Source organism: Strigops habroptila, chromosome Z (assembly GCF_004027225.2).
Source record: "Strigops habroptila isolate Jane chromosome Z, bStrHab1.2.pri, whole genome shotgun sequence".
Taxonomy (NCBI): Eukaryota; Metazoa; Chordata; class Aves; order Psittaciformes; family Psittacidae; genus Strigops; species Strigops habroptila.
The window spans coordinates 4502585-4526483 of record NC_044302.2 but is presented as its reverse complement, the minus strand read 5'-3'; the positions used below and the strand labels follow the sequence as shown (position 1 = coordinate 4526483).

General features: G+C 39.3%; 1 protein-coding gene across 5 annotated transcripts; it reads right to left on the bottom strand.

Moving 5' to 3' along the window:
• Window positions 1-794: 794 nt before the first annotated feature.
• Window positions 795-23162, bottom strand: ZDHHC7 (zinc finger DHHC-type palmitoyltransferase 7). Of its 5 annotated transcripts, none has more exons than XM_030469990.1 (9): window positions 22977-23098; window positions 16375-16461; window positions 16016-16126; window positions 12372-12694; window positions 9472-9596; window positions 4468-4564; window positions 3924-4005; window positions 2595-2725; window positions 795-2294 (listed from the first exon to the last, which is right to left on the bottom strand). In XM_030469990.1, the coding sequence occupies exons 4-9, from the start codon at window positions 12675-12677 to the stop codon at window positions 2118-2120; spliced, it is 918 nt and encodes a 305-aa protein (XP_030325850.1). In that variant the 5' UTR covers window positions 12678-12694; window positions 16016-16126; window positions 16375-16461; window positions 22977-23098; the 3' UTR covers window positions 795-2117. The 5 variants fall into 5 exon arrangements, with proteins under 5 accessions (XP_030325850.1, XP_030325849.1, XP_030325847.1 ...); XM_030469989.1 differs by having other exon boundaries at window positions 16063-16126; XM_030469987.1 differs by lacking the exon at window positions 16016-16126 and having other exon boundaries at window positions 22977-23136.
• Between the last annotated feature and the right edge of the window lie 737 nt (window positions 23163-23899).

Below are 23899 nucleotides of genomic sequence, written 5' to 3'. Positions count from 1 at the left end.
TTTTTCTCCTTCTTAGTAGCTGGTACAGTGCTGTGTTTTTAACTTTCAGCCTGGGAACAACACTGATAACACTGATGTTTTTGGTTGTTGCTAAGTAATGTTTATTCCAACCAAGGACTTTCTCAGTCTCATGCTTTGCCAGGGAGGAGGGGAAGCCGGGAGGAAACAGAGACAGGACACCTGACCCAAACTGGCCAAAGGGGTATTCCATACCACAGCACATCATGCCCAGTATATAAACTGGGGGGAGTTACTCGGAAGGCCCAGATCACTGCTCAGGTCGGGCTGGGTATCGGTCAGCGGGTGGTGAGCAATTGTATCCTCTCCCCTTGTTATTTCACTGATTATTATTATCATTGGTGGTAGCAGTAGCGGTTTTGTGTTATACCTTAGTTACGGGACTGCTCTTATCTCAACCCGTGGGAGTTACATTCTTCCGATTCTCCTCCCCATCCCTCCGGGAGTGGGGGTAGGAAGAAGTGGGGGGGAGTGAGCGAGCGGCTGCATGGTTCTGAGTTACCGGCTGGGCTCAAACCACGACAATAATGCAAGAGTCTTCAGCACATTGAACTGCTTGAGGTGGGACAGATCATCAGTGCTACTGGCAAAGCAAAAGCAAGAACAGGACAATTTTAAGGCAAGTCCCAGAATAGGGAGCTATTTACTTTCTAGGCACAATTTCAAGCTATGCATCAAGGCTCCTGTTTTATAATTTATATTGTAATTTATAGAACAGATTAACAAGAATACAAAAAAATAGTCTAAATGTAATTTTTAAAGAATCCACTTTTAGCTGAATTTCATTACTTGCAGGTTGTATTTCAGTACATGAAGATTTATAAACATTTCTTAGCACTACTGTTGTTTGCCAGGCCCACATAAAGCAGTTCTAGATATATATTGCTCTCATTTCTTCATAGATTTGGTTGGAAAATGGTTGAATTCTAAATCATAGAATCCTAGAATAGTTAGGGTTGGAAAGGACCTTAAGATCATCTAGTTCCAACCCCTCTGCCATGAGCAGGGACACCACACACTAAACCATGTCACCCAAGACTATAGATCTTTCTGCATTTAAGATCTGTTCTACTTGAGAAAGTACATTCCTCTTTCCTCTGATGTCCTCTGATGTGTTTGTTTAAGGGATCATTAAATTAACAGCTTTTGTTTTGTACGCCTGCACAATAAAAAAAGGGATTGAGCAAGACCTTACAAAGACAACTGTTTTCTGTGAATTAACTCCAGTCTGTAGTACATTCATTTTAATCTCACACAGGAGACCAGGACGATATAGTCACTGGTCCCACTCATCCCTGCAGAGGACTAGTCACAATCCCCAAACATCTAAACTTAAGTTCCTCTAGAATCAATGCATTAAGAACTAGAGATGCGTATCAAAGGGCGGAATTTGGACCACAGTCATCAGTCAAAAGTAGTGTTTACTGAAGATTGAGAGTTTACCTAAATGTATGAGATTAATACTGCCAAACACAAGACATGTTTCTGTGAGGCTGGGAAGACATTTGGCAGGCGTGTAAGACTGCCTCTCATGTGTTATGCTGTTGTGTGCACCAGTCCTTTGAATCATTTGCATATGAGGAATGTGTGCCTGAAGTGGGACACAAGCTCTGCTTATTAGGACAAGCTGAAATATAAATTAAAACTGAGCAAACCACTATTCCCTGAAAACTGGATTTAGAAGGCTAGGTCTCATTTGAGATCAACTTTCACCATAATGCTCCTTCTTATGATTGACAACTGCACCTAACTATATACTTTTTATAAAAACACACAGGTAATTCCCCATTTATCAAATGAAAATTAATTTTAACAAAAATTAAATCTCAAAATAAATTACAGTAGCATGACAACATTTGGCTTCTTTAGTGTGACCACGTGATTTTCCTTTATTATCTTGCACTTAAGACCATTACAGATCCAGTTCACGTCTCTGAAAGTTAATGAGATGTCTGTGACAATAAACGTATAAAACTCTGCTTGCTACAAGCAAATGTCTGATATCAGTTTCACCTGGTCACAGACTATATGTAGACAGCCTTCTCTGGCCCCAAAATAAATATTATATAGTATTCTTCTAAGTTCCAGCATAATTAGACTCAAACAGAAAACTCAGGTCCTCCTTTCTTTGCTCTCAGTAGAAGTCGCCTGATTCGAAATCCTGCAAAAGGATTGATCCACAGGAGTGAAGGCTGACCCCCAAAAACAGATTTCATTCCTTCCCAACGCAGTCTCCGCTCCCATGTTGGCTTTTCACTCTTCAGTCTTTCAATCTCCTGATATAAACAGACATGCAGCGACACACCGTTAGGTCTAATAAGTTCCGCAAAGTCTAATAGCACTTATGGAAACTGATGACTATTTGGCATTCTTTCAACGTACAGCTAGTGAGCTGATTAGTTTCTTACTGTTACTTACTTAGTAAGGAGGAAATAAAAGTAGCTGATTTGGCATTTTATGTTCTAAGTCTTCTGAGGGTTTTTCCAAAGCAAGAGCCTCCCCTCATTAAATAAAATATTGTCTAATCACATCTTCCTAGAATAACTGTTACAGCATATGAAAGTAGAGGTCTTTACCGTTTCATCATTGCATATTGAGTGGATTTGGGTGCCAAACATGACTGCAGTGAAAGTGAGAAACAGAAAACCCTCAAGGCACAAGAAGATCATCAGGATCACAGTTACAGGTGGAGAGAAGTCACTGCATTCTGTGAAAATTATATATGTAGTTATAATAAATAAATAAATAAAGTCTATAGAGCATGTTCACACTAAGACATTTCTTCAACAAACAGCAATAAAAGCTACATATCTGACACTTGAAAAAGTACTTCACAGTTAAAACAAACTCCCAATTTCTAGCACTGCAGCAGCTTTATTTGCTGCCCAAGGAAATAAAGAATTTTATGGAAGTAACACTTCTGGCTTCCTATAAAGCACATGGTACTGCATTGCTGCAATCCTGTCTCAGTATTTCAAAGATATCAAATAAATGCTTGCACGTGAGATGATTTAAGTACTCAGAACTGCACATATATAAAGATGAGAGCAGCTTGAAGTTTCATGCATTACGAACACTGTAAAAAGCACCAATACTGCCAGCTCTGACTTGCTAGTTAATACAGATGTTTCATTTTGCTGCAATTGCTGTTATTCTTTTTAATTCCCCACACGAAGTAAGCAGATTCTGACTTAAACTTACACTCACATCTCGGGAGATCCACTGATCAACTGATTATAGTTAAACAAAAGAAATGGGATAGTATAAAGACAGCAGAATGTTTCAAGTTATAAAAAGGACTAAGAACATTCTAATGTTCAAGTTAAAAAAAGGACTAATGGAACATTCAGCAGAAACCAGTCAGATGGATTCCCCTGTTGTTTCAGATACTAGGAAGAACATATGATCAACCATCTTCTGGCAAAAGCACAAGGTCAGAATGAGCTCTGGCACATTGGAACATTAAGAAATGCAACTCGGGGGCCTGAGCAAACAACTGGGACAATTTAGGAAATTTCTTTTCTACAGGAGCCCCACAGTTGGCTCCAGTAACAAAACGAAGAAGAAAATCTTGTTCACAGAACTGTGCTTCAACAAACAAAGCCCAAGTAGCAGCTTCAGGTAATATAGCACTGACGTGGCTGAGGACCAGCTATCTGCTTACTTCATATTACAGAAGTAGTAAATTTTTTACTATGTGGAAACAGCTCTTACAGTGAATGTCTAAAATAAAGAGAACCAGAAAGAGATAGAGACAGGTAAACACAAACCAAGTATGAAATATTTTCAGGACCTCACTTTAAAAAGACTGAAGTCCTACAATATTCATACATGGGACTGAAATAGGTGTAACTTTCCCTTAATATCTGCTATATTATGACAGTGAAAGTTAAGTATCTGCTTACCAGTCCACTGCCCTCGGACACAGGAGAAAAACTGAAACCCACACAGTATGAGCGCGTGAGCTGAAATTAGGGCTATATACATCTGGAAATAAGAGAAAGTGCTTACTTTTTACTGCTGCCAGGCAGTAAAGCAGACATTGCTTTCAGCCAACCTTCACCACTGCACAGAGAATATACTTTCCTATTTCAATTTTTAATTCAACGTAATGATGTAAAACCAAATTCTAATTAAGCTTGAACATAAAAACATGGGTAACAATGAAAGCTTAAGGATTAGCTTCCTAAACATAGTACCATTTCACCAATTATTATTACATAAAACACAGCAAAATTAAGATAGTTTAAAAATAACAACACCTTATAAGATTAAAATGAGTATGAGTAGAAATATCTTCTTCTTGGAGAATATCTTGCATAGAAGAAAACAAAAACAAAACCAACAAAACCCAATTGTGCCCTTAAACCATTACTCACTGCTAACACAACCAAAATTGTTATAATTAAGGTAGATTTGTACTGAAATCAAGCTGTTGTTTTCACTTACCGTAAACAGAACAAAAAATCTCTGATTTTTCTCCCCCACACAATTATTCACCCATGGGCAGTGGTGATCCATCTTTCGAATGCATCGTTTGCAAATACTGAAGGATAGAAAAAGAGACTTCTGTTGAGGAACAGTACTTCACATTTTAATGTTGCAACAACAGTATCCAGTGGTCATAAGATGATGTGCTGAATTCTTTCTTGACAAACTGCTAAGAATTATTATATTTGCATTTCTTTAAAGAAACCATTTGCTCACTCACAGTTCAGGTTTTGGTTGTTGCAGAACTGATTGTGTATATAAAATTTTCTTCATGTAAGAAAAACAGAATTAACATGAGAAACATTGCTTATCCAAAAGCACAATCAAGGGAATCCAGTAACTTGTTTTAGACACTTGTGGCACCGCATGAGCAAAATTTTAGTTCTTTCCAGATTCAGTAGAATCTTCCCCTCTGGAGAACCTATTTTACACAAAGTAATTATTTCAAGGTTGCAGACTTTCAAGTCCTAAATTCAGTTTGTGAATCACAAAAAAAAAAAAAAAAAAAATTTCACATCTTCAAAGAGAAACTGAGGTTTCAACTGGCCATACAATTGTAAACATATGCCAGCAAAATCTCAACTAAAGAACAGCTTACAATGTCACTCCTCACCTCCTCAACATAAAACAAAAATATTGAAACTATAAGCAGCACACATTCTTTGCCTTCTTATAATGAATATTTAAACACTGCTGTTCCTTGATAGTTCTGCAACTAATTGCTTTGGTGCTGCCCAGTTCTGAGCCAAGGTTATTTCCACAAGTCAAATACTTCAGTAACTCCATTTTAAATGTGCTAGGTCATACAGCATCAGAGGGCTCTTTTCTCTTATATTCAGGTGCATCTACAGCCAAACATGAAGCTATACAAGAGAAATAAAACAGTTGCAACATGTGTTGAAGTTCTTCCATTAAGTTCATCATAAGTAATGCTGATACTGAATTTTCCCAGCTTTGTGCTTAAGATAGCCACACACAAAATATTTCAGATTTTCCTGCAGAAAATAAAAAATATTAAGCATTTTCATTTTGGCAGTTGCGAAGGCAAATAAGCCTAAAAATGCAAGCACTATTATTCAAAATCCTTTGGTTTTAATGCATGCTTATTTATGTATGGTATCTGTGAGTGCTGCAGTGACAAGCCATGAAGCAAAGCCAGATGATTGTCACTGAAGTGAAGAAAAGGGTGTTTGTGTGGGGAAATCAATGCTCTAAGGCATAAAATAATTTTTAAGTCATCATATATGCATGATTTTAAGGTAATTCATCAAGAGACAGAACATACTCCTGTGCAGGTTATATGGGAGAATCCCAGATATCTCACTGTTCCTCTGAAACTCAACTTTGCCCTGAGCTATCTTAACCTAGCCCCTACATTCCCACTGCCTCTTGTTTTATGGACAGTAAAGACAATTCATCCTCAGATACAAATTACTCTTTCACTAGTAATTAAACTAGTTAAATTAACTAGTAATTTAACTAGTAATGCCAGTTACACATGAAAAACCCAACACCATAACTAAACACCACAAGCATTCTCTAGTGCAGAAGAAACACACATCACTGAAGAGAAGGCATTTAGAAGGTTCACCAAAAGATTTTCATTTCACAGCCTGCTGCCTGTAAGTTCAGCCTCTCATTAATTTCCCAAGCTCCGTGGGAAGGTGAGCGAACTCCAGCTACCACAACCACGCAAGCCTCTTAATGTAACATATAATACACACTATCACTCTGAAAAGAATATTAACGTGAAATACTGAGTAAAATCATACCCAGACTCAATCAAGCCAAACATTGGAAGATGTGATGTGGGCAGGACTCACTTTTGCTCATTCAGTATTTCACACAAGCCCACACAGAGCTCTCCAAGACATCAGATGTCTGGAACCCTGCCTTCCTTCCTAATCTCGCACCACGATTCAACAAACACTTCCAGCCAACAAACACACAGCAATGCTTAACACAGTGGTTCTGCCTTCTTCCTACCACCGCCACTTGTATTCTAGTCCTTTCCTTGTCCAAGCACAGATGTTTATGCAGCAAGAGTTTGGGGAAGTCACTCTATTAGCTGCAACCTGAGTACTGTATGAACACTCACGCCTTACACAAGAGGAAAGAGCAATACGGTAGTGAGAACAAGCAGCTGTGGATGAAGGACAGTTTTCTCCAGCTTGGCACTGCTGCTGAATGCATCCAAGCAACAGCAGATGCAGTTACAGATTTGAATGCCAAAGGTAACATTCAGAAAGACACAGCTAATAGCTTAAGAGAAATTGGTCTGGATAACAGAAATTCATAGGAAGACTGATGCAAACATCTCAGTGACTTGTTTCTGGATAACAGCTCCCCACACACAAATGCAGGCACTCAGAATAGGCTAGAAATAATGACAGCTGTGCTCCTTCAGTGAAAATGAAATAGCATTCACTCAGGATAAACCTCTTCCTTATGCTGAAAATGTTAACTGCTTAGTAAAATCTCAGTTTAACGTGTTTCTCTGAGGCTAGTTACTTAGCTGTAAATAAAAGTTTCTTGTTCTTTTCGCCATCACTAATGTGTATTATGAAACTATTTTTCTTTCATAAAAGAAATTCTGCTGCAGTGTTGCACAACAATTTTCATAACTACATCATAAGAGTCTCTTCTGTTAATAATTTACTACTCAAAACACTGTGGCTTTGAGTGTAAGTATTTCCCAACAGGAACCAGATTCAATTTCCATTTTCAAGTCTCTTCCATCAGCAAATTGCCACTTTGACTACTTGGGACTAGACCATCCTTTTAATGTGCTCGGAATGGGTTTGTAAGCCAATAAAAAGTTGGCAGTATAATCAAACCAACCTTTTTTCTATTCAGTAAACTACTGTAGTGCTAAGTCCATGGCAAAGAATCAGATTAAAAGAAACAAAGACAATTAAACCAGATATCCAACTACCGAGAAAAACATGACAGCAGGCTTACAACAGATATACTTTCAGGCTTTCTCTTTCAGATGTTCTGTGAAGGCAGTTATGCAATGCAAAAGCACCAAAATGCATCCTTTGCCCTTACATGGAACATCTCACAGTGTATTTTACCACAGCATAAAAAGTAAAACAATTCACAAGAAGTTCAAAGCTAGGTCCCTAAGCCACCGGCTATTGAAAACAAACCCTTTGAAAGTATCACAGATTTCCCTTATTGTAGACACTACCCATTCTTGCCCTGCTTTAACAATAAATGTCACTCAAATTCTTGCTATAAGCACTATACCTGAAGTCCCTACTTAGTTTATTTTCATTCTTCTTCTACAAAAAAAAAAAAATTTCAGTCAACACCACCTTAACTGGGATCACAGGCTACTGGAACATCTAAGATAACACAGTGCCTGCAAAGGATGATGGCCCAAATGTACCCAAAGGACTCTGCAAGACTTACCCAAAACCTATATAGTTGCTAGCTCCAGGTCTAACAGAAAAACATTGCCCATCAGAGCACAGCCCAGCTTTCCGATATTCCAGCTTGTCTGCTCATATGCATAAGATGTCTTCATTTAAGACTACTTCCAAATTAGTAAATCCTATCAGGACTGAAGATATGGAAAACACAAAGATACCTGCAAAGTCCCTTAGGAACCAGCCTAAATTCAAGATGAGAAAATTAGCAAGATCCAACCTACACTCAGCAGACACTCTCAGGTGTCCCATTACTGCTTCCCATGAACACAATGCCAATGAACAGGCTGCACAAAGCTGTTTGGGATCCCCAGAGATTAACAGCTTATATTTTGCCACAAGAAAGCAGCTGCGCTGCTTCTACCCCCAGGCCCACCAAGCAATGGGTACAGCTGTCTTCATGTAATGCTCTACTGAAGCTAATAAAACCAGCCAGAATCAAACTCACTGCACAGGAAGAAAGGCGCGGTACCTGCATCCATGCAAAAGCTAACCTACAACACAGAGAAACTAGCTGAAGATAATTCTATACTTGACTATTTATACATGGAACTTTTCCCTTCACACTCCAGATACAAAAGCCCACTCACATCTGAGAAAACAACAAGACTTCAGTGGCTGAGTATTTATAATGGAAATAGCTCTGCAGCCATAATGTTCACAAAGATAACTAACATACACCGAGACATTTAATTTAGAAACCACAAATTTACAGAATAATTTGAGAGTCCTGACAAGACTTCACTCTGTTCTTTTGATAGGCACTAACTCAGAGAAATACGCCACACAATTCAATACATATCACTCCTTACACCTAGAGAGCCACCAGGAACATTTACATATTTATGTAAATCTTAATTATGCAGGCATATCTACTTTCAGCTCTCACACAATAAACATTACAAGTGCATATCCACAGTGCCTGAAAACTCCAAAGATTGAGAATTAGAATTACAGTATATATTTACTATCTCTTCTTTTAGTTCAAATTATCACGTCTGTCCTTATTAAAATGAATCTTCAATAAGCAGAAATGCATTTAAACAATCATGCATACCATTTTGGGAAAATAATCTGATAATTCACATGTAACTTCAAATGACACACGATGAAGACAGGAAGACACAACCTAAAGTGATAGTTTAAAATTCATCTGTATGTTTTTAATTTAGGTTGCAGGAGATGTTTCTTAAATGAGCTTTAAAAGAAATTTCCTTGAGATTCTCCCTTGCCCTGCATTATCAACAGTATGGCACAATAATTACAATGATGCTCAGGAAAAAATATTCACAGATCAAAAACTATTTAAGACACCACAATATGGCTATTTTTAAAAGCTCTTGAGTCTCTTGCTTTTTTCTTCTCACCCGCATTCACTTTTGGGCATAGCATACTACATTTATAAAATACATACTCTGCAATGTATGAATTTGAAAGTTTACTGGACACCAAAATCAACTTGTGGGGAAGAAAATAACACAAATATCAGGAACCTTATTCCAAGACTCAATATGCATAAATGGCATACCTGCAATGGTGTGCACGTTCAGGTTTGATACTACAGCACTTTGGACATTTGTAGATCACCTCTCCTGGTTTCAATTGCAAATTATCCATGTATTCTTTAGTGGCATTTCCTTTGGGTACAGCCCCCTGAAATAATTTCAATTAAAGGAGAGAAAGCTTCTTAAATGCTCGGAGAGTGTTTAAAATACATTTTATAGACTTCATACCAGTAATCTCAGGAAAATTGTTGAAATAAGTTCATTTATTCAAAGCTAGTCTGCTATAAGCCAGAATCATTTCCAAACGAATATATTACCTCTGCTTGACCTCAAATTCACTTTCATTTCAGCAAGACTCGTCTGTGGCCAAGTATTAGCATAATTCTGATAGAATCTACTGTCACCAGCATATATAAAATATCTTTACGTGCAGATACAAGCCCTATGGGTACAATATTTGCTGACAAGAAGACATACTTTCTTACAGAAGCATATGTTAATTGTTGTGACACTTGATTATTAGGCCAAGACATCCGCAAAAGTTCAATCAACAACTACTTGAAAGATGTTATTTCAAATCTCTGAATCCAAGATTTAGCCCCATGTATACAGGTTTTTGAGAACCAACAGTCACCTTTTTTAACTTTATACTTAAGCTTTTAGCTTGGACACTGTCAGCATGAACCACCACTGGCTTCTTTATTCTACATCTAGTGTCGCTTGCTGCCTTCTGCTACTGTGGAAGTTTGTGCAGTTACATGGTAAACAGTAGAAAGAACTGATCCAAAAGACAAATAACCCATCAGGAAAATAAATTATTTTTTAGTGATTAGTTCTTCGAGCTGTTCACCACAGAGCTGCATCAGCAGCTGTTTCAACACAATGAGGAAAACGATGGACAGACAGGAACAGTAGGCATGATTGCTTCCTCCAGTAACAATATCAATTGAGAGCCTTGTAAGATCAGAAGCTAACTCTGGATTAGTAAGAAGAAAATAATGGACATTACCAGTGCCATCTTGCTTATTTATGGAGCTAAAGGCTTATCTGCAACACGAAGTGATCATGAAATTAACCGAAATGTGAAATCAAAGTGCAGTGGGGTTTCTGTACCAACCCCTGCAGGCCAGCACCTACCTGACACAGAGACAACCTTCTCCAGGTTGGCTTAAATCATCTGCAACTCTCTATTTCTCATTCACAAAGAGCCCCCTGGCAACACCATGAATTTACAGACACACCTTAAGGAAGTTTTTAAGGACAGAATTAAAAAAACAGGAGGCACTTCAAATTCAATTGCAAAACACCCCTCTACTTTGGCAGAAAGTTTTTGTTGCGTATGGCCTGGAATAACAATCTTGTGTTTGTATTGCCTGAGACACAGCCCAAGTTCTGCCCTAGATGAACTCTTTGACTAAGTGGTGCTTCAAGCTCAAGCCAGCTGGCCTTTTCAAGGGCACAAACTCAAAGAGAGTTTCTTAAACTCTCACATTGTATTGCTGAAGTGTTTTTTGCAACATGAATGTTCTCATTGAAGTGAATACTTTGGTGTAAACATGGTAAATTATCTCAGAGAGAACTCCAAAAGGACAAATTTATCTTCTTCCAGGTATATTTGTGTTTATAAAACACATTTCACATCCACCTATTCACCTGTCGATAAAGACAATAACTTCAGGCTGTACTTTTGGCATTTTGCTGATAAAAATATGCTCTGTTTCAAAACCATCTTTCATAGTCTCTGAGAGTCACCAATTCCTTTCAATAGGAAAAAAAAAAAAAATCTATTTTTATAGTTATATAATTCATATGTGTTTTGAGGCAGTTTATTCCTTTTTTCCTTCAATCTTAGTTTCTATCACATGATCACATCTTCCATTCCAGGAGTCACCAGGAGAAGAGTGGTGAAAAAAAAGGTAGTGATTCATCTCAATTTCTATCATGTTTTATCCATAAAGAACAACACAGGTGTAGAAAGACACACAGTTTTACCAGGACGAATTCTTAAGCAAGTATCCTTAAACCATTAACTTTCTTAGCTGTTGCAGTCTGTAGAAGTCGGCACATTTTATCACTGGGTGTGGGCTCAGAACTACATCAAAGACCTAGGAAACCATTAACTACAACACCCTGCTGGTTTTTGTGAACACTCCCAGAAGTTCTGTATACACTGTTACCATCTCAAAAATCTGGAAAAAACAGAAGTGTTTCCCGTCACCCCTCTCTTCCCAGATTTATTCCCTTAAGAGAGTAATAGATTTTAACACAAAATAAACAATTTCATCTCCTGAACTCTTGAACTGAAGAGTAAAAGTCTTAAGAAATGAGTACTTTCAAGACCTTTCACACCTACACTCTTCCAGTGTGGGTTCGACTTAAATCTCCCGTCCCACTGACTCCACCTACTTAAACACCATAATCACAGAATCAAGTAGGACAGTAGTTCTTTCTTTATGTCAGTACGTGACTGAGATTTTTCAGCACGTCTACCTCTAGAAGTTCTGTCATGTGCCATAAATGTAATACATATTTCAAATAATTCACCAGGGTGAAGCCACAACTTCTTGTGAAGTTTTGAAAATACATCTGACAAACAAAAGTAAGAAAAATTTGGACAGAAAAGACTAAAGCTTTATTGGCTTCTTCAGAACCTGGGTTCATATTTTACAAATAAACTAAATTTCTCATAAGCCTACCTCTCCCTCTTACGTTATTTTATACTGCCTGCTCCTCAAGTCAAAAATTATTTAAGGTTTCAACAGAACAACAGGAGAAGTACAGATAACATACCTTCACCTTGAGGGTTTTGAATCTAACACTGCTTTTCCTAGCAGGAGACAACTGACACCACTTGTCCACATCTCTGCAGACGATGAGCTACATAAGAGAACAATCCAATGTGAAGGAACAATTGCATACTTACTGGATCAGTCAGCATAGTTCTCAGATGCGATGACAAAGCTAGTACTGCCAAGCAGTTAAAGAGAACACCGTTGATCACTGAGTACCAAAAGTCTTTGGAAGGCAGCAACATGACAAAAGTCACTACAAAGTCTGCATAGACAACCAGCAGCCATGTCATTATAGCACAGACCATACCGCAGCCATCTCGGATGAACCAAACCCTTTCTGCCATGTCAGCCTCTGAGGAAGAGGAATCGTAGCTTTCATTTTCAGCAAGAAGCGGGTGGTGCTCAATATCGCGGAATCTGTGCCCTGATGACTGCATGGTTTTCTGGCCTTGCCCTGCAGGAAGCAAAGATATACCATTATTATACTTGAGGAAACTGGAAATACAGGTGGCTCTCGTTTATTGTTTCTGTAAGATAAAACATATACTAGTTGAAAATAGCTTACTGAGATTATATTTTTGAATCAGAACCTGAACAATTCTATGACTACATAGAGACAAAATATTTCTGTGATCAAAAGCTACTAATTTACAAAGTTTCATAAACAATTTCGTAAGCCAATTTCTGAGTTTTATAATACTAGAATTTTTTTTTTCATTACTTGGGTTTGCATGTCGAGGTTTGGGTAGCAGGGGGCCTACAGGGATGGCTGCTGGGAGAAGCTGCCAGAAGCTTCCTTTATGTCCAACATAGCCAATGCAGCCAGCTCTAAGATGGGCCCACCACTGGCCAAGGCCAAGCCCACCAGCAACAGTGGTAGCACCTCTGCGATAACATAGTTAAAAAGGGCATTAAAAAAACCCTGTGGAACTGCAGCCAGAGAAAGGAGTGAGAATATGTGAGGGAAACAGTTCTGCAGACACAGTGAGAAAGGAGGGGAGGAGGTGCTCCAGGCACCACAGCAGAGGTTCCCCTGCAGCCCGTAGTGCAGCCCATGGTGAGGGAGCCTGTGCCCTTCAGGCTATGGAGGTCCATGGGAAAGCAGATATCTACCTGCAGCCTGTGCAGGATCCTACGCTGGAGCAGGGGAATGCCCAAAGGAGGCTGTGTCCCCATGGGAAGCCTGTGCTGGAGCAGGCTCCTGGCAGGACCTGTGGCCCTATGGAGAGAGGAGCCCACAGCAGAGCAGGTTTTCTGGCAAGACTTGTGACCTTGCAAGAGCAGACTGTTCCTGAAGGACTATACCCAATGGAAGGGACCCATGCTGGAGTAGTTCATAAAGAACTGCAGCCCATGGGAAGAACTCACTTTGGAGAAGTTTGTGGAAGACTTGTCTCCTGTGAGAGGGACCCCAGCTAGAGCAGGGGAAGAGTGTAAGGAGTCCTCCCCTGAGGAAGGAGCCACACAGACAACATGGGATGAACTGACCACAACCCCAACAAGCCACTGGTGGGGAGGAGGGTAGAGAACAGGCAGTAAAGTTGAGGCCAGGAAGAAGGGAGGGGTAGGGGGAAGGTGCTTTTAAGATTTAGTATTTATTTCTCATTATCCTACTTTGATTTGATTGGTAATAAATTGAACTAATTTCCCTAAATTGAGTCTGTTTTGCCCGTGATGGCAACTGGTGAGTGACCTTTCTCTGTTCTAATCTCTACCTACGAGCCTCTGGTTATATTCTTCTCCCCCTCTGTCCAGCTGAGGTGGGAAGTGATAGAGCAGCTTTGGTGGGCACCTGGCATCCAGACAGGGTCAACCCACCACAATCATGCAACTTCAATGCTTGACAAAGCGATTTTAGAATAGTTTCATTTCCATTTTGTTGTGCCTGTAAACCATTCTTCCTCTTCTGTTGAAAATGTAATCTCTTTTATCTCAAACTAAAATGGCAAAGCTTTCACTAAATTATAGCTCCTGTCTCTCAGAAAACAGCAAGTAATGGCACCAGACTGCTGGCTTTTCATACTGCTGCAGCAGCCCTGGGAAGAGCAGAAGGAAATGCAGAATGGAAATAAAGCTGTTTAGTACATTGTTCACAACAAAAACCACAGCAAGTTAGCAAGCAGCTGCATTTGTTGACAAAAGCGCTATTGTGTTGAAAAAAAAAACCCAGAAATCTGATACAAAGATATATTGGACAACTTACAAAACTTATTCAGATCAGACCAAACTTCAGGGAAACCAACGGTAGTGGTTAAATTAGCATGGCAATGGATAATATGAATCAGATTTTCAAAGAACACATTAACTTAATTTCATGAAAACCCTTCTAGGACTTTGTTGTTGTTCCAACATGGAACAAAAACAAGCCTGAAACCTTGAAAACTTGATAGTTTTCATGAAACAGCACTATTTTCCAGATATCTGTAACAAACAAAGATATGAAAGAACTGAAGTGCTATCAACAAATGGGAGACAAAATAAAGCTTTAACATTATGCATCAAGAATAACCTGCTACTTTAGAAGTATACTGTGTTCTAAAATTCATATTGATTCATGCAACTAAAGGCCACGTCTGAGGGAAACTTGAAAGCATTTATATTGATTTATGACAGCCAAGCAGAAGTCTCCATTTTTATTTCTTATTAAGGCAGCCTATGTATGACTAGTAGGAATTATGGCACTTCAGTTTACATCCTGAGACCCTGAATATAGGATCATTCTGTTAGTCTAAAATGGTCAAAGTGTCCATTACCAGGTAAAGAGCCTCTTACACTAAGATCGTTTGCAGATGAAGCTGTGTATTTCTAAATCCTTTAAAAACTCTCAGTCCTATCTAACAGGAATCAGACAAACACATTGTGCCCAGTAAATCCTTCTGATCCTTAAGCTTTAATGCTAGAACTAGGCAGGAATAATCCAAGAGACTAGAAATGAAAACAAGTACACGTAGATTGCAGTGTAAAGATCCCAGAGCAACAGTTAAAATAACTAGCCAAGATGCTCATAGAACGCAGTTAAGTGTGAGCTACATTTTCTGGCTCTGAAACACAACAACTGAAATACAGCACTGGTGCTTGGATCTGGTCACTAACAATGCAGTATTAAAACTTCTGGGAGCTACACTGTGTTTTCTATCCAACCATTGGGGGTTTTTGGTTTTGCTTTTGAAGGGGGGGAGGAATTTTTTTATCGTCTTTTTTTGTTGTTGTTGTTGTTTTGGGGTTTGGTTTTTTTTACACTAAAGTCCCCTCTCTTACTAGAATGCAGCTAAGCCATGAAGGAAGGTGGTTACATACTAGAAAAATACCTTAGGAAAGAATAAACTTAATCTCCCTTAAAAGCAATTAATGCTTAACTTAACCTAGATAAGGCCCACTTTTCAGCCACTTTCAGTTATCCTAATCTTTCTAAATGTTTACAGTTAAAATTACAATCTATGCCAATTCATTTCAATAGCATTTTGTGACATTAACCACTCCTTGTGGTGAAGACTTGTAAAAGAAAATTCCAGTTTCAGGAAGCCTACGCACTTAACAGCTGGAACATGCAGCTATTATTTCATCAAAAATGGGCAAATAAAACTTTTAACAAAAGCTTTTGTCTAACTTTTTCTCCATCTCAAAAAAAAAGGACCCACAAAAAGAAAGTATCTACAATAAACTTTCAACTAAACCTTGAAGTATATGAGGAGCTGACAGCCAAAGTTACCAGACACACAAAATACCCAACAAAGGCTCTAAAAAGCCAAACTTCTAAAGAGGTAAGCAGCATTACCCAGATGTTTTCAAGTATCTGAGAGGAATCAATGACTTGAAACCAACCTCCCAATTCTGAAACTTCTTATAGAACACAAATTTGGAATTCTTCCCAGCTAAGGTGCAATACCTCAGAAGACAAAAAAAGAATAATTATTTTTCAATCAGGGCAAGTTTTCAGCTGCTCAAATCAACAAGTTACCTTAAGTAATTCTGAAAATAAGAAATAAATCACAACAAATGTGAATTTTTAGATCAATTCTGCAAGCAACTCCTTTGCATACAAATAAAATGGCATAAAATTACTGCTCTCATTTTGTTTAACTATATTAAAGACAACTAAGAAATCTTTAGCATAACAGAAAAAACCCCACATACCTCACAAATGTTTTTGTATGTTATTCTGACATCATGTCCTTCCTTTTGGCTATCCTAGGCTATTCACATAGTCATATCTGATGTAATCTGAAAAGATCTCAACAAACCGATCAGTAAAGCACTCTTGTTTCATTAGGAAAATAGTGTTAAAAACAAATAATATACATAGGTAGTAGTACTTTGAAATATGCTGCATGTAGGTACAGCAAACAAGCTTCTGACCAAGAAGAAAAAAACTTTCAGATTAAGTTATCAAAGAACAAAACTACAACACTTTAAACAGTGTTTCAAGTAACTTTGTCTTGTTCACTGTTTTTGTCACATCTCCAGATTTCAGCATTACAAAGTAATGAATCCAAAGACCACCTTCTTTTTCATGTTTCCCATGCCTGTATGTCTAAGAGATAGAGTATGCAAAAAATAATAATCTTATTTGATTATCTTTAGAACTTACAGCAAGGTTTTCGGTAGCAGAGTATTAATAACAAGTATACATGCCTACCACTATTTTTATAATTGTAAGATAAGACAGGAAAAAAATGTTTTAACTCAAATGAATATATAAAAGAAAATTTATAGAAAAGAATATGTATATAAAAGAAAATGGCCCACAACTATGCCAAAAAGAATATACACTTAGAAAATTCTCTTTCCTAGAATTCCACCATATAGACAAATAATCACCATACAACCTATGATATACAAATCAGTATCAGGACTGAAATGCTAGCATAAGCTGTTCTAACTGTACTTAATTTGACAATACAAATGTTCCATGATCTTGAATCACACCCCTTCCTTTTCACAAGGACACAGTATTCAAATCCAACACAGACTGTGGAAAGTAAGTGCTCATCAGTAGTCTTAAAAGTGTAGAAGATCTCTGTTTTCATAGTGAAAGAAGAAGAGAATGAACTTATTTTAGTTAGAAAACCAGGTACTTCAAAGATTGAAAATTTTAGCAGTTCACTTTTGGAAATCACCACGAGGCATTTGGAGTGGGAATGAAGCACAAAACCTTGAGTTAGATTTCTACCTGGGGAAGAGAACAGAAAAGGTGAGGGCCTGAATTTCTGACTGGAAAAGTTTGTGACCACACACACGGTGCACAGAAAGTGCTGCTGCACTGGTTTCTGCCAAATTAAGCTGGGAGCCATGTTGTATGCAACAACATTGACTGCCATTGCTGTTGTCTCACCCAGTCCTACTGCTGCAAACCATAGTGTCTGTCTGGCAGTTAAATCCCCCATACATGATCAAGGAAGATTTTCTTGCTTTGTTTTATAGCTTAGAGTAGGAACTTGGGATTTGTGTCTGGTTAAAGCTGGCTAAAAAAGTACTTAGTTTTATTTCTTCAGTTGTTTTATTTTCTGGTATTCAAAATAAGTTTTGTGACATGGAAGATTTACTCTTTCACTTGGAAGGTTAATTTAAATTAATATATTTTGAAAGAAACATGAGTATTCTGACATTTAACAGCTGTAGAAAATACACCACCACTTACTACTTGTAAATGAAAGTGTCCAAAACTAGCTTGTTAGAAAAAGGTATTCCAAAACAACATTACTGTTGTTCTTCACTATATATTTTCAAATTTTCCCAATGCAATGGGAATTATATCAACGCAGACTTCCCCTGAAAATGAGAAGCCTCGTCTTATTTAAACAAACTCATATATTCTATTGCAAGCCTACACAGTAATGCAAACACTGATTATGCACATATAATTGCATGAAGCTACTGACTGCTTTCTTTTTTGCTTTATAAATAAGCTTTTATACTTCTGTTAAACCAGTTTTCACAACATTTTGAAATCCACAATCATTAAGTTGTCACTGACATGGCACTTAGTGGAAGCTAAGTAGAAACACACAAAAAGAAGTTGAGTGTATCACATTAATTTGCAGTGTCATCCACCCATTCTTCCAGTTGAAGATGACGAGCAATAGAAGATGACACGCTAAGCCTCCGCAGGTGAAATATTACAAGTCAGAGTAATCACTCCAAATTGTTACAGAGAATTTATGGAGAAGACAGGGACATGATTTTTGCAGTCGGCTCCGTAATCCTAAATGCAATTCTGTGCCACATTTCAGCAGTTACCATGGCCTCATTGGTTACCCATTTATGTGGAAGTGCCATAGTTCAGCTTTTGCAAGAATAATAGATTTAGTCACTCTCATGTAATTTCTCCTTCTCCTGCTCCTGCATGCTATTCTCCTCTCCAGCTGCCTACACCATTACCCCTCACGTTGGTCCCCTTCAAGGGAAAGAGGATCAATGTTCGAAAAGCATTTAAACTTCATGAAGAGCTAAGCATCCCCACTGAGATTCTCACAGCTTTCCTCTAGACTAGTCATTTATTTGCTTCAATGCCTGTCCTAACCAGATTTACATTGAGCCTTTGTTGTATTCTTAAAGTACAAGCCTCCAAGACAAAGCATTACACTTCAACATCTAATATGCCAAGCAACTGCTATTAATTTGACCTTTTAATTATTTAATGTCCTTTTAATTATTTAATGTCCTTTCAATTATTTAATTATCCAATGTCTCATGCAAAACATCATCTTTTGCACAGGTGATTATATTAAACCTGATCCAATGCAGTTCCACTCTTAGGGGTTATTTGAAATTCTCAGGTTGAGAATGTCTCACCTGACCTGCACCTCACTGTTAATGAAATGCAGGCCCAAATGCAGATGTATTATTGAAATTTAAAATACACACTCACACACACATATATATATAAAAATCCCAAACACCAACCTTTCAAAGAAGTTACTTTACAAAACTCATGATCACTGGAAAGATGTCTTGTAAAATGGCTGCATCTAAGATGATTTTAGTTTTCCAATGAGGCTAATGATCCACTGCAACAGTAAACCTCCCTTCCCTAAGTTTACTGGAAGAAGGTTATCAAGGGCATTCGGAAGACAAATGATATAACACAACTATTGTATTGTGAGGCCCCAGCACTGTCAATTAAACAAAAAGGGCACCTCAGGGTTAATCACAGTTCTTTTCCCTGCTATTTTTTGAGGAAGAAAGTAAAAACGTTGTGGGAAAATTTTGATTTTTTTTTTTTTTTAAAGAGATATACAGATAAGAATTAATATACAGGCTAAAAATCCATCAGCTGTCAAAGCCTACATCTTTTTTGGTCACTTTTTCCTTCATACAATACAGTGGACAGATTCATAAGAATCGTCATATTTCAGTTATGATGCAGATAAAGATAATTTCAACATTATTGATTGCACACTGATAGGTCAATAATTGCAGGGACATGAACAGATATTGCACACTAGAATAATAATCTCACAGCACTTACACACGATGGTTTTAAGTCCTACCTAGAAAGCACGGCATTGGTGGCAAATCAAAATCGCCAAACTGTAGTTCTATTAAAAGATTACAGCGTGAACATTAACTTCAATAACCGCAGAAATTTTAAGTAAAGCACAAGGGCACACCTACTACTGCATCCAATGCTATGGGCAATTTGGACCATTTCTTGCTGACAGATACATACCCACGAGATACTGTCTAGACATAATCATGCCTAATTTAGGTGAATAACTTACTTTTTATTACAGATACATGCAATCCAAATTGCAAAGCCATTTAATAAGTAAACTGTGGTTTGTTTCAACTTCTTCTCAGTGACTAGTCTAGCAAACAACCTCACAACAAATAAAGTGACTCTAATGACTACATCAACCAGTGAATGCACTGAAAACCCTTTAGCTCAGCCCCAGCAGCAGCCCAGCTCCGTACACGGAGCCCTCTGCCAGGGCTTCAGGGCTGACCTCTCTCAGCAACCATAATGTGAGTAAGAGAGAACAGGGTAACAAGTATTCAGAAGAACCAGTCCATCAACTACATTTCCAATTTAGCCCTGACAGACTCCACTTCTGCTATCTGAAATTACAAAGAGATATGCCCAATTTCAAGAATCTGGGACATATGTAACACAGCGCACACAGCTCTGGAAAGGAGCAGCTGAAATAGCTTGTGATGGCAACCCATGATACAACCCCAAAGTGGTGTTATCAGCTTATCCCCAGATCTATCCCATGCCCTTAGTGGCACAGCTCATCATCTCTCTAAATCCTTGTTGCTTTTGCTCTAACTTAATATATTTTGTACTATAAATATGGCATATATTTAATATATTAAATATGGTACACATCTTATGAATTTCTTGTTTATGCCTCATAGTCCTTTTTTGTACTGACCCTTATCTGCTCTACGGCAAGCACAATGACACATTACAGTGGAAACATGTAACTCATGTGATGCTGTTTATATGCAAACACCTGGCAACACGCTCAAGAGACAATCTTCAGTAACTACATCTCCAATACAGTCGAGTTTCAAGCTATTGAATGATTCTCCTTATGCCAGTCTCTTATTACACAGCAAGTGTCAGGCCACAGAAAAACACTGGAATTGTTTCTTCTCAGCTTTGAAAAGGGGATATGCTGCTTCTAAATACTCTCAGAAAAAGGTTACATAGAAGAAGTACTTAAGCATAAGTATGGATGTCTTACACAGAAGCTGGTCTTCTAATTACTTAAGTCTTTGTGGCAATAGTATATTTATAAACATTCTCAAAACCCAGCAATGAGAATTCAAGGTAAAACATGTTACACAAAATGAAAGGAAAAAAACATCTAGACATGTCTTCAGAACATGTACTTGTAAGAAGTATTAAAGAGGTCTGCTATCAGAAATAAACAGAAGATTTGTGATACCAAATCACTTTTCCACAAGCACTGTTCAGCATGGTATCTTTCTGATAAGAAATTTTTCCCCCGCACTATATCTGATACACAAAGAATTCACTGAGCTCCAACAGCAAGGACAGAGCACTTCTGAGCTAAAGAACAACCTTCATCTGAGAGAAGGACATGAACACAATCTACGGCTGGGCTTTGTATCTTACCTCTTTTGGAATAGGGCCACAAATTCCAATTCAGATTAGAATCCAGAATGCTAGATGCCTAAACCAATATCAGTATTGTTAAGTGGAAAGAGAAAGTTTTGCTCCTTTGCCGAGGGCAACTGGGTGAATCACATTCTACTTCAGAGGATAATTTTTTAATTCTAGTTTTTTTCTTTAATCAAAAGCATATATATTTATTATGTTTAATAAAAATAATTATATTTATTTAAAGCTTATTACTACATTATATTAATTTTATTAATTTGTGTAAATACAAATAAAAATTTTTATAGTATTATTATTTAATTATATTTACTTAAAGCTATATGTGCTTTAATTATACCACATATAGCTATGTGCTATAGCCTCACGCCTGAATTGAGGATAGCTTGGGTATCACACATACTCATTGCATTGTGCTATCAGGCTGGCAAGCACATTTTTCTATCAGCTGTTATATCCACATCCACATGTGATTCTTCCAGGTTCCAAAAAGTAATGTCATAGACCAAAATTCAACTACTTTCACCAGCAATTTTCAATATCAATTAAAAGAGTGTTAAAGCCTTTGTTTCAATGGTTCATAATATCAGACACATATAAAGCCTCACCCTTCCTCTATATTCTTCATCGTCAGTCTTTCAACTTCTGCAGAATTCCTTAAAAGTTCTATGTCTTCATAGAAGGCATAAGAAAGAAATACATCAGATATATATGATACAAAATACACTGTATCAGAGCAAAACCAAGAAAGTTTTAGATATGAGAAGTATTATCAGATTCTTTCAGCAAAAACCAGCTTTCAGCTAGTTAATCTAAGCCCACTAAAGTCTCACACCGGTTTCATCTACTAATGAATCAGTACGGCTCTACTTTATCTGCAAATTCTCAAAGTCAGAGAGCACCCACTTCAAAAGATCTGTTAATATGAACAGTCACAGTGGCTTCAACCTAATTATGTCTTCAGCAAAGCGAGCACTTACATCACTGTAATTCAGCATCCTGACACCATTATACAACTCTATCTGTAGTATAGAAAATAGCCAATGCTTTCCCAATCCTTTTTCTATGGCACAGATCACATATGTGCTGTGCTGTACGAATCTACCCTCTCGTTTCTCAGAGTATGAACTATCTGCATCTCCACTTCCTCTAACCGATGCTTTCCCCTCCCGGAAATAAGGAAAACTAGCACCACAGAGATCAGAGAAACTCCCGTAAGCAAGTGCCAGGACACCACCGAAAAGCGGCTGCTGTTCCCTCTCCTTCCAGCTTCCCACGGCGGCAGCTGCGACTCCACAACACAGCCGTGGTGGGGCACAGGGACGCTTCCCTGAGCTTGTTTCCATGGCTGCTGACAGGTTTCAGTTTTAAATAACCCGAGTAGAGGCAGGACACAGAAACCCCCCGTTAAGACTTGTCACCGAGCGCCAGCAAGGACGGGGACTGAGGGGCGCGCAGCTCCTGCCCGGAGAGGCGGCTGATCCCGATAACCTTCCCCGCCCGCCCTTCTCTAGGGCCCCCACGCTCCTTCTCCGCGGGGCCGGGAAGGGGGAAGAGTGCAAAGGAAGACCCGCGGCAGCGGGCGCCCTGAGGGGAACCGGCTCGGTGAGAGGACCGTAACCCTGGAAGGGAACGGGAGTGGATTTACCTCAGCGACGGCTGCCCCGCTGCCCTCAGAGCTGCGGCTGGCGCCGTACCGACGGTGTGGTGGGGCGAGCCGGGGCCGAGCCCCCGGGGCCGAGCCCCCGCCGCTGAGCCGCCGCGGTCGCCGCCACCGTGCCCGCCGCCGGGCGCTCCGCGGAGCCGAGGACCCCCGGAAGCGGGAAGGGCAGCGCCGCAGGAGGCGGAAGCCGGGCGCGCCGCACTGCGCAGACGCCGCTTCGGGCGGGGGCCGGCCGCTGGGCGCGCAGCGCAGGGGCACAGCAGCGCAGCGAGGCACGGCCGGCTGCGCGCATGCGCGCCCCGAGCGGGACGTCCTTGGGCGGGCGGTGCGTGTGTGGGGCGGCGCCGCTCGGGGGCGCTGTGAGTGAGGCCGGCGGGTGAGGCGGGAGCTGTGAGGTAGGGGTCGCTTCAGGTTCTTCCCCTCTGCCTGACAAACAGCCGTGATATGAGAGTAAAACTGGGTTCTTTCCGTCATACCTCGGTTGCGGAGTGAAGGTGCGGGGGGTGCTGGCAGCGCAGCCCCGGCCCCGCGCTCACCGTGCCACTGGGTGAGCCATGGTGGTGCTGCTGCCTCAGGGAAGCGGCATTGTCTCTTCGAAGCTCTCATCACATCCCCCTGCACCCGCCGTAACAGAGAACACACCCACGGGGGTTCCCTTCAGCTCTTCCGTGAGGGTGTTTGCTTTATGCCTAAACAGGTTTTTGTGGGGATAGTTCGTTACAGTTCGTTACTTCAGGAGAGTGGTTTGGCAGCGAAGTCAAGAGCGTATTCACTAAAGTTGATAGTTATAGGCTTCAACATCAGTAGTTGAGTTACACAGTTTTATATGGAAATAAAAAGTGGACTTTTTACAAGGACTTGGTGACAGGACAAGGGGGAATGCCTTTAAACTGACAGAGGGGAGATTC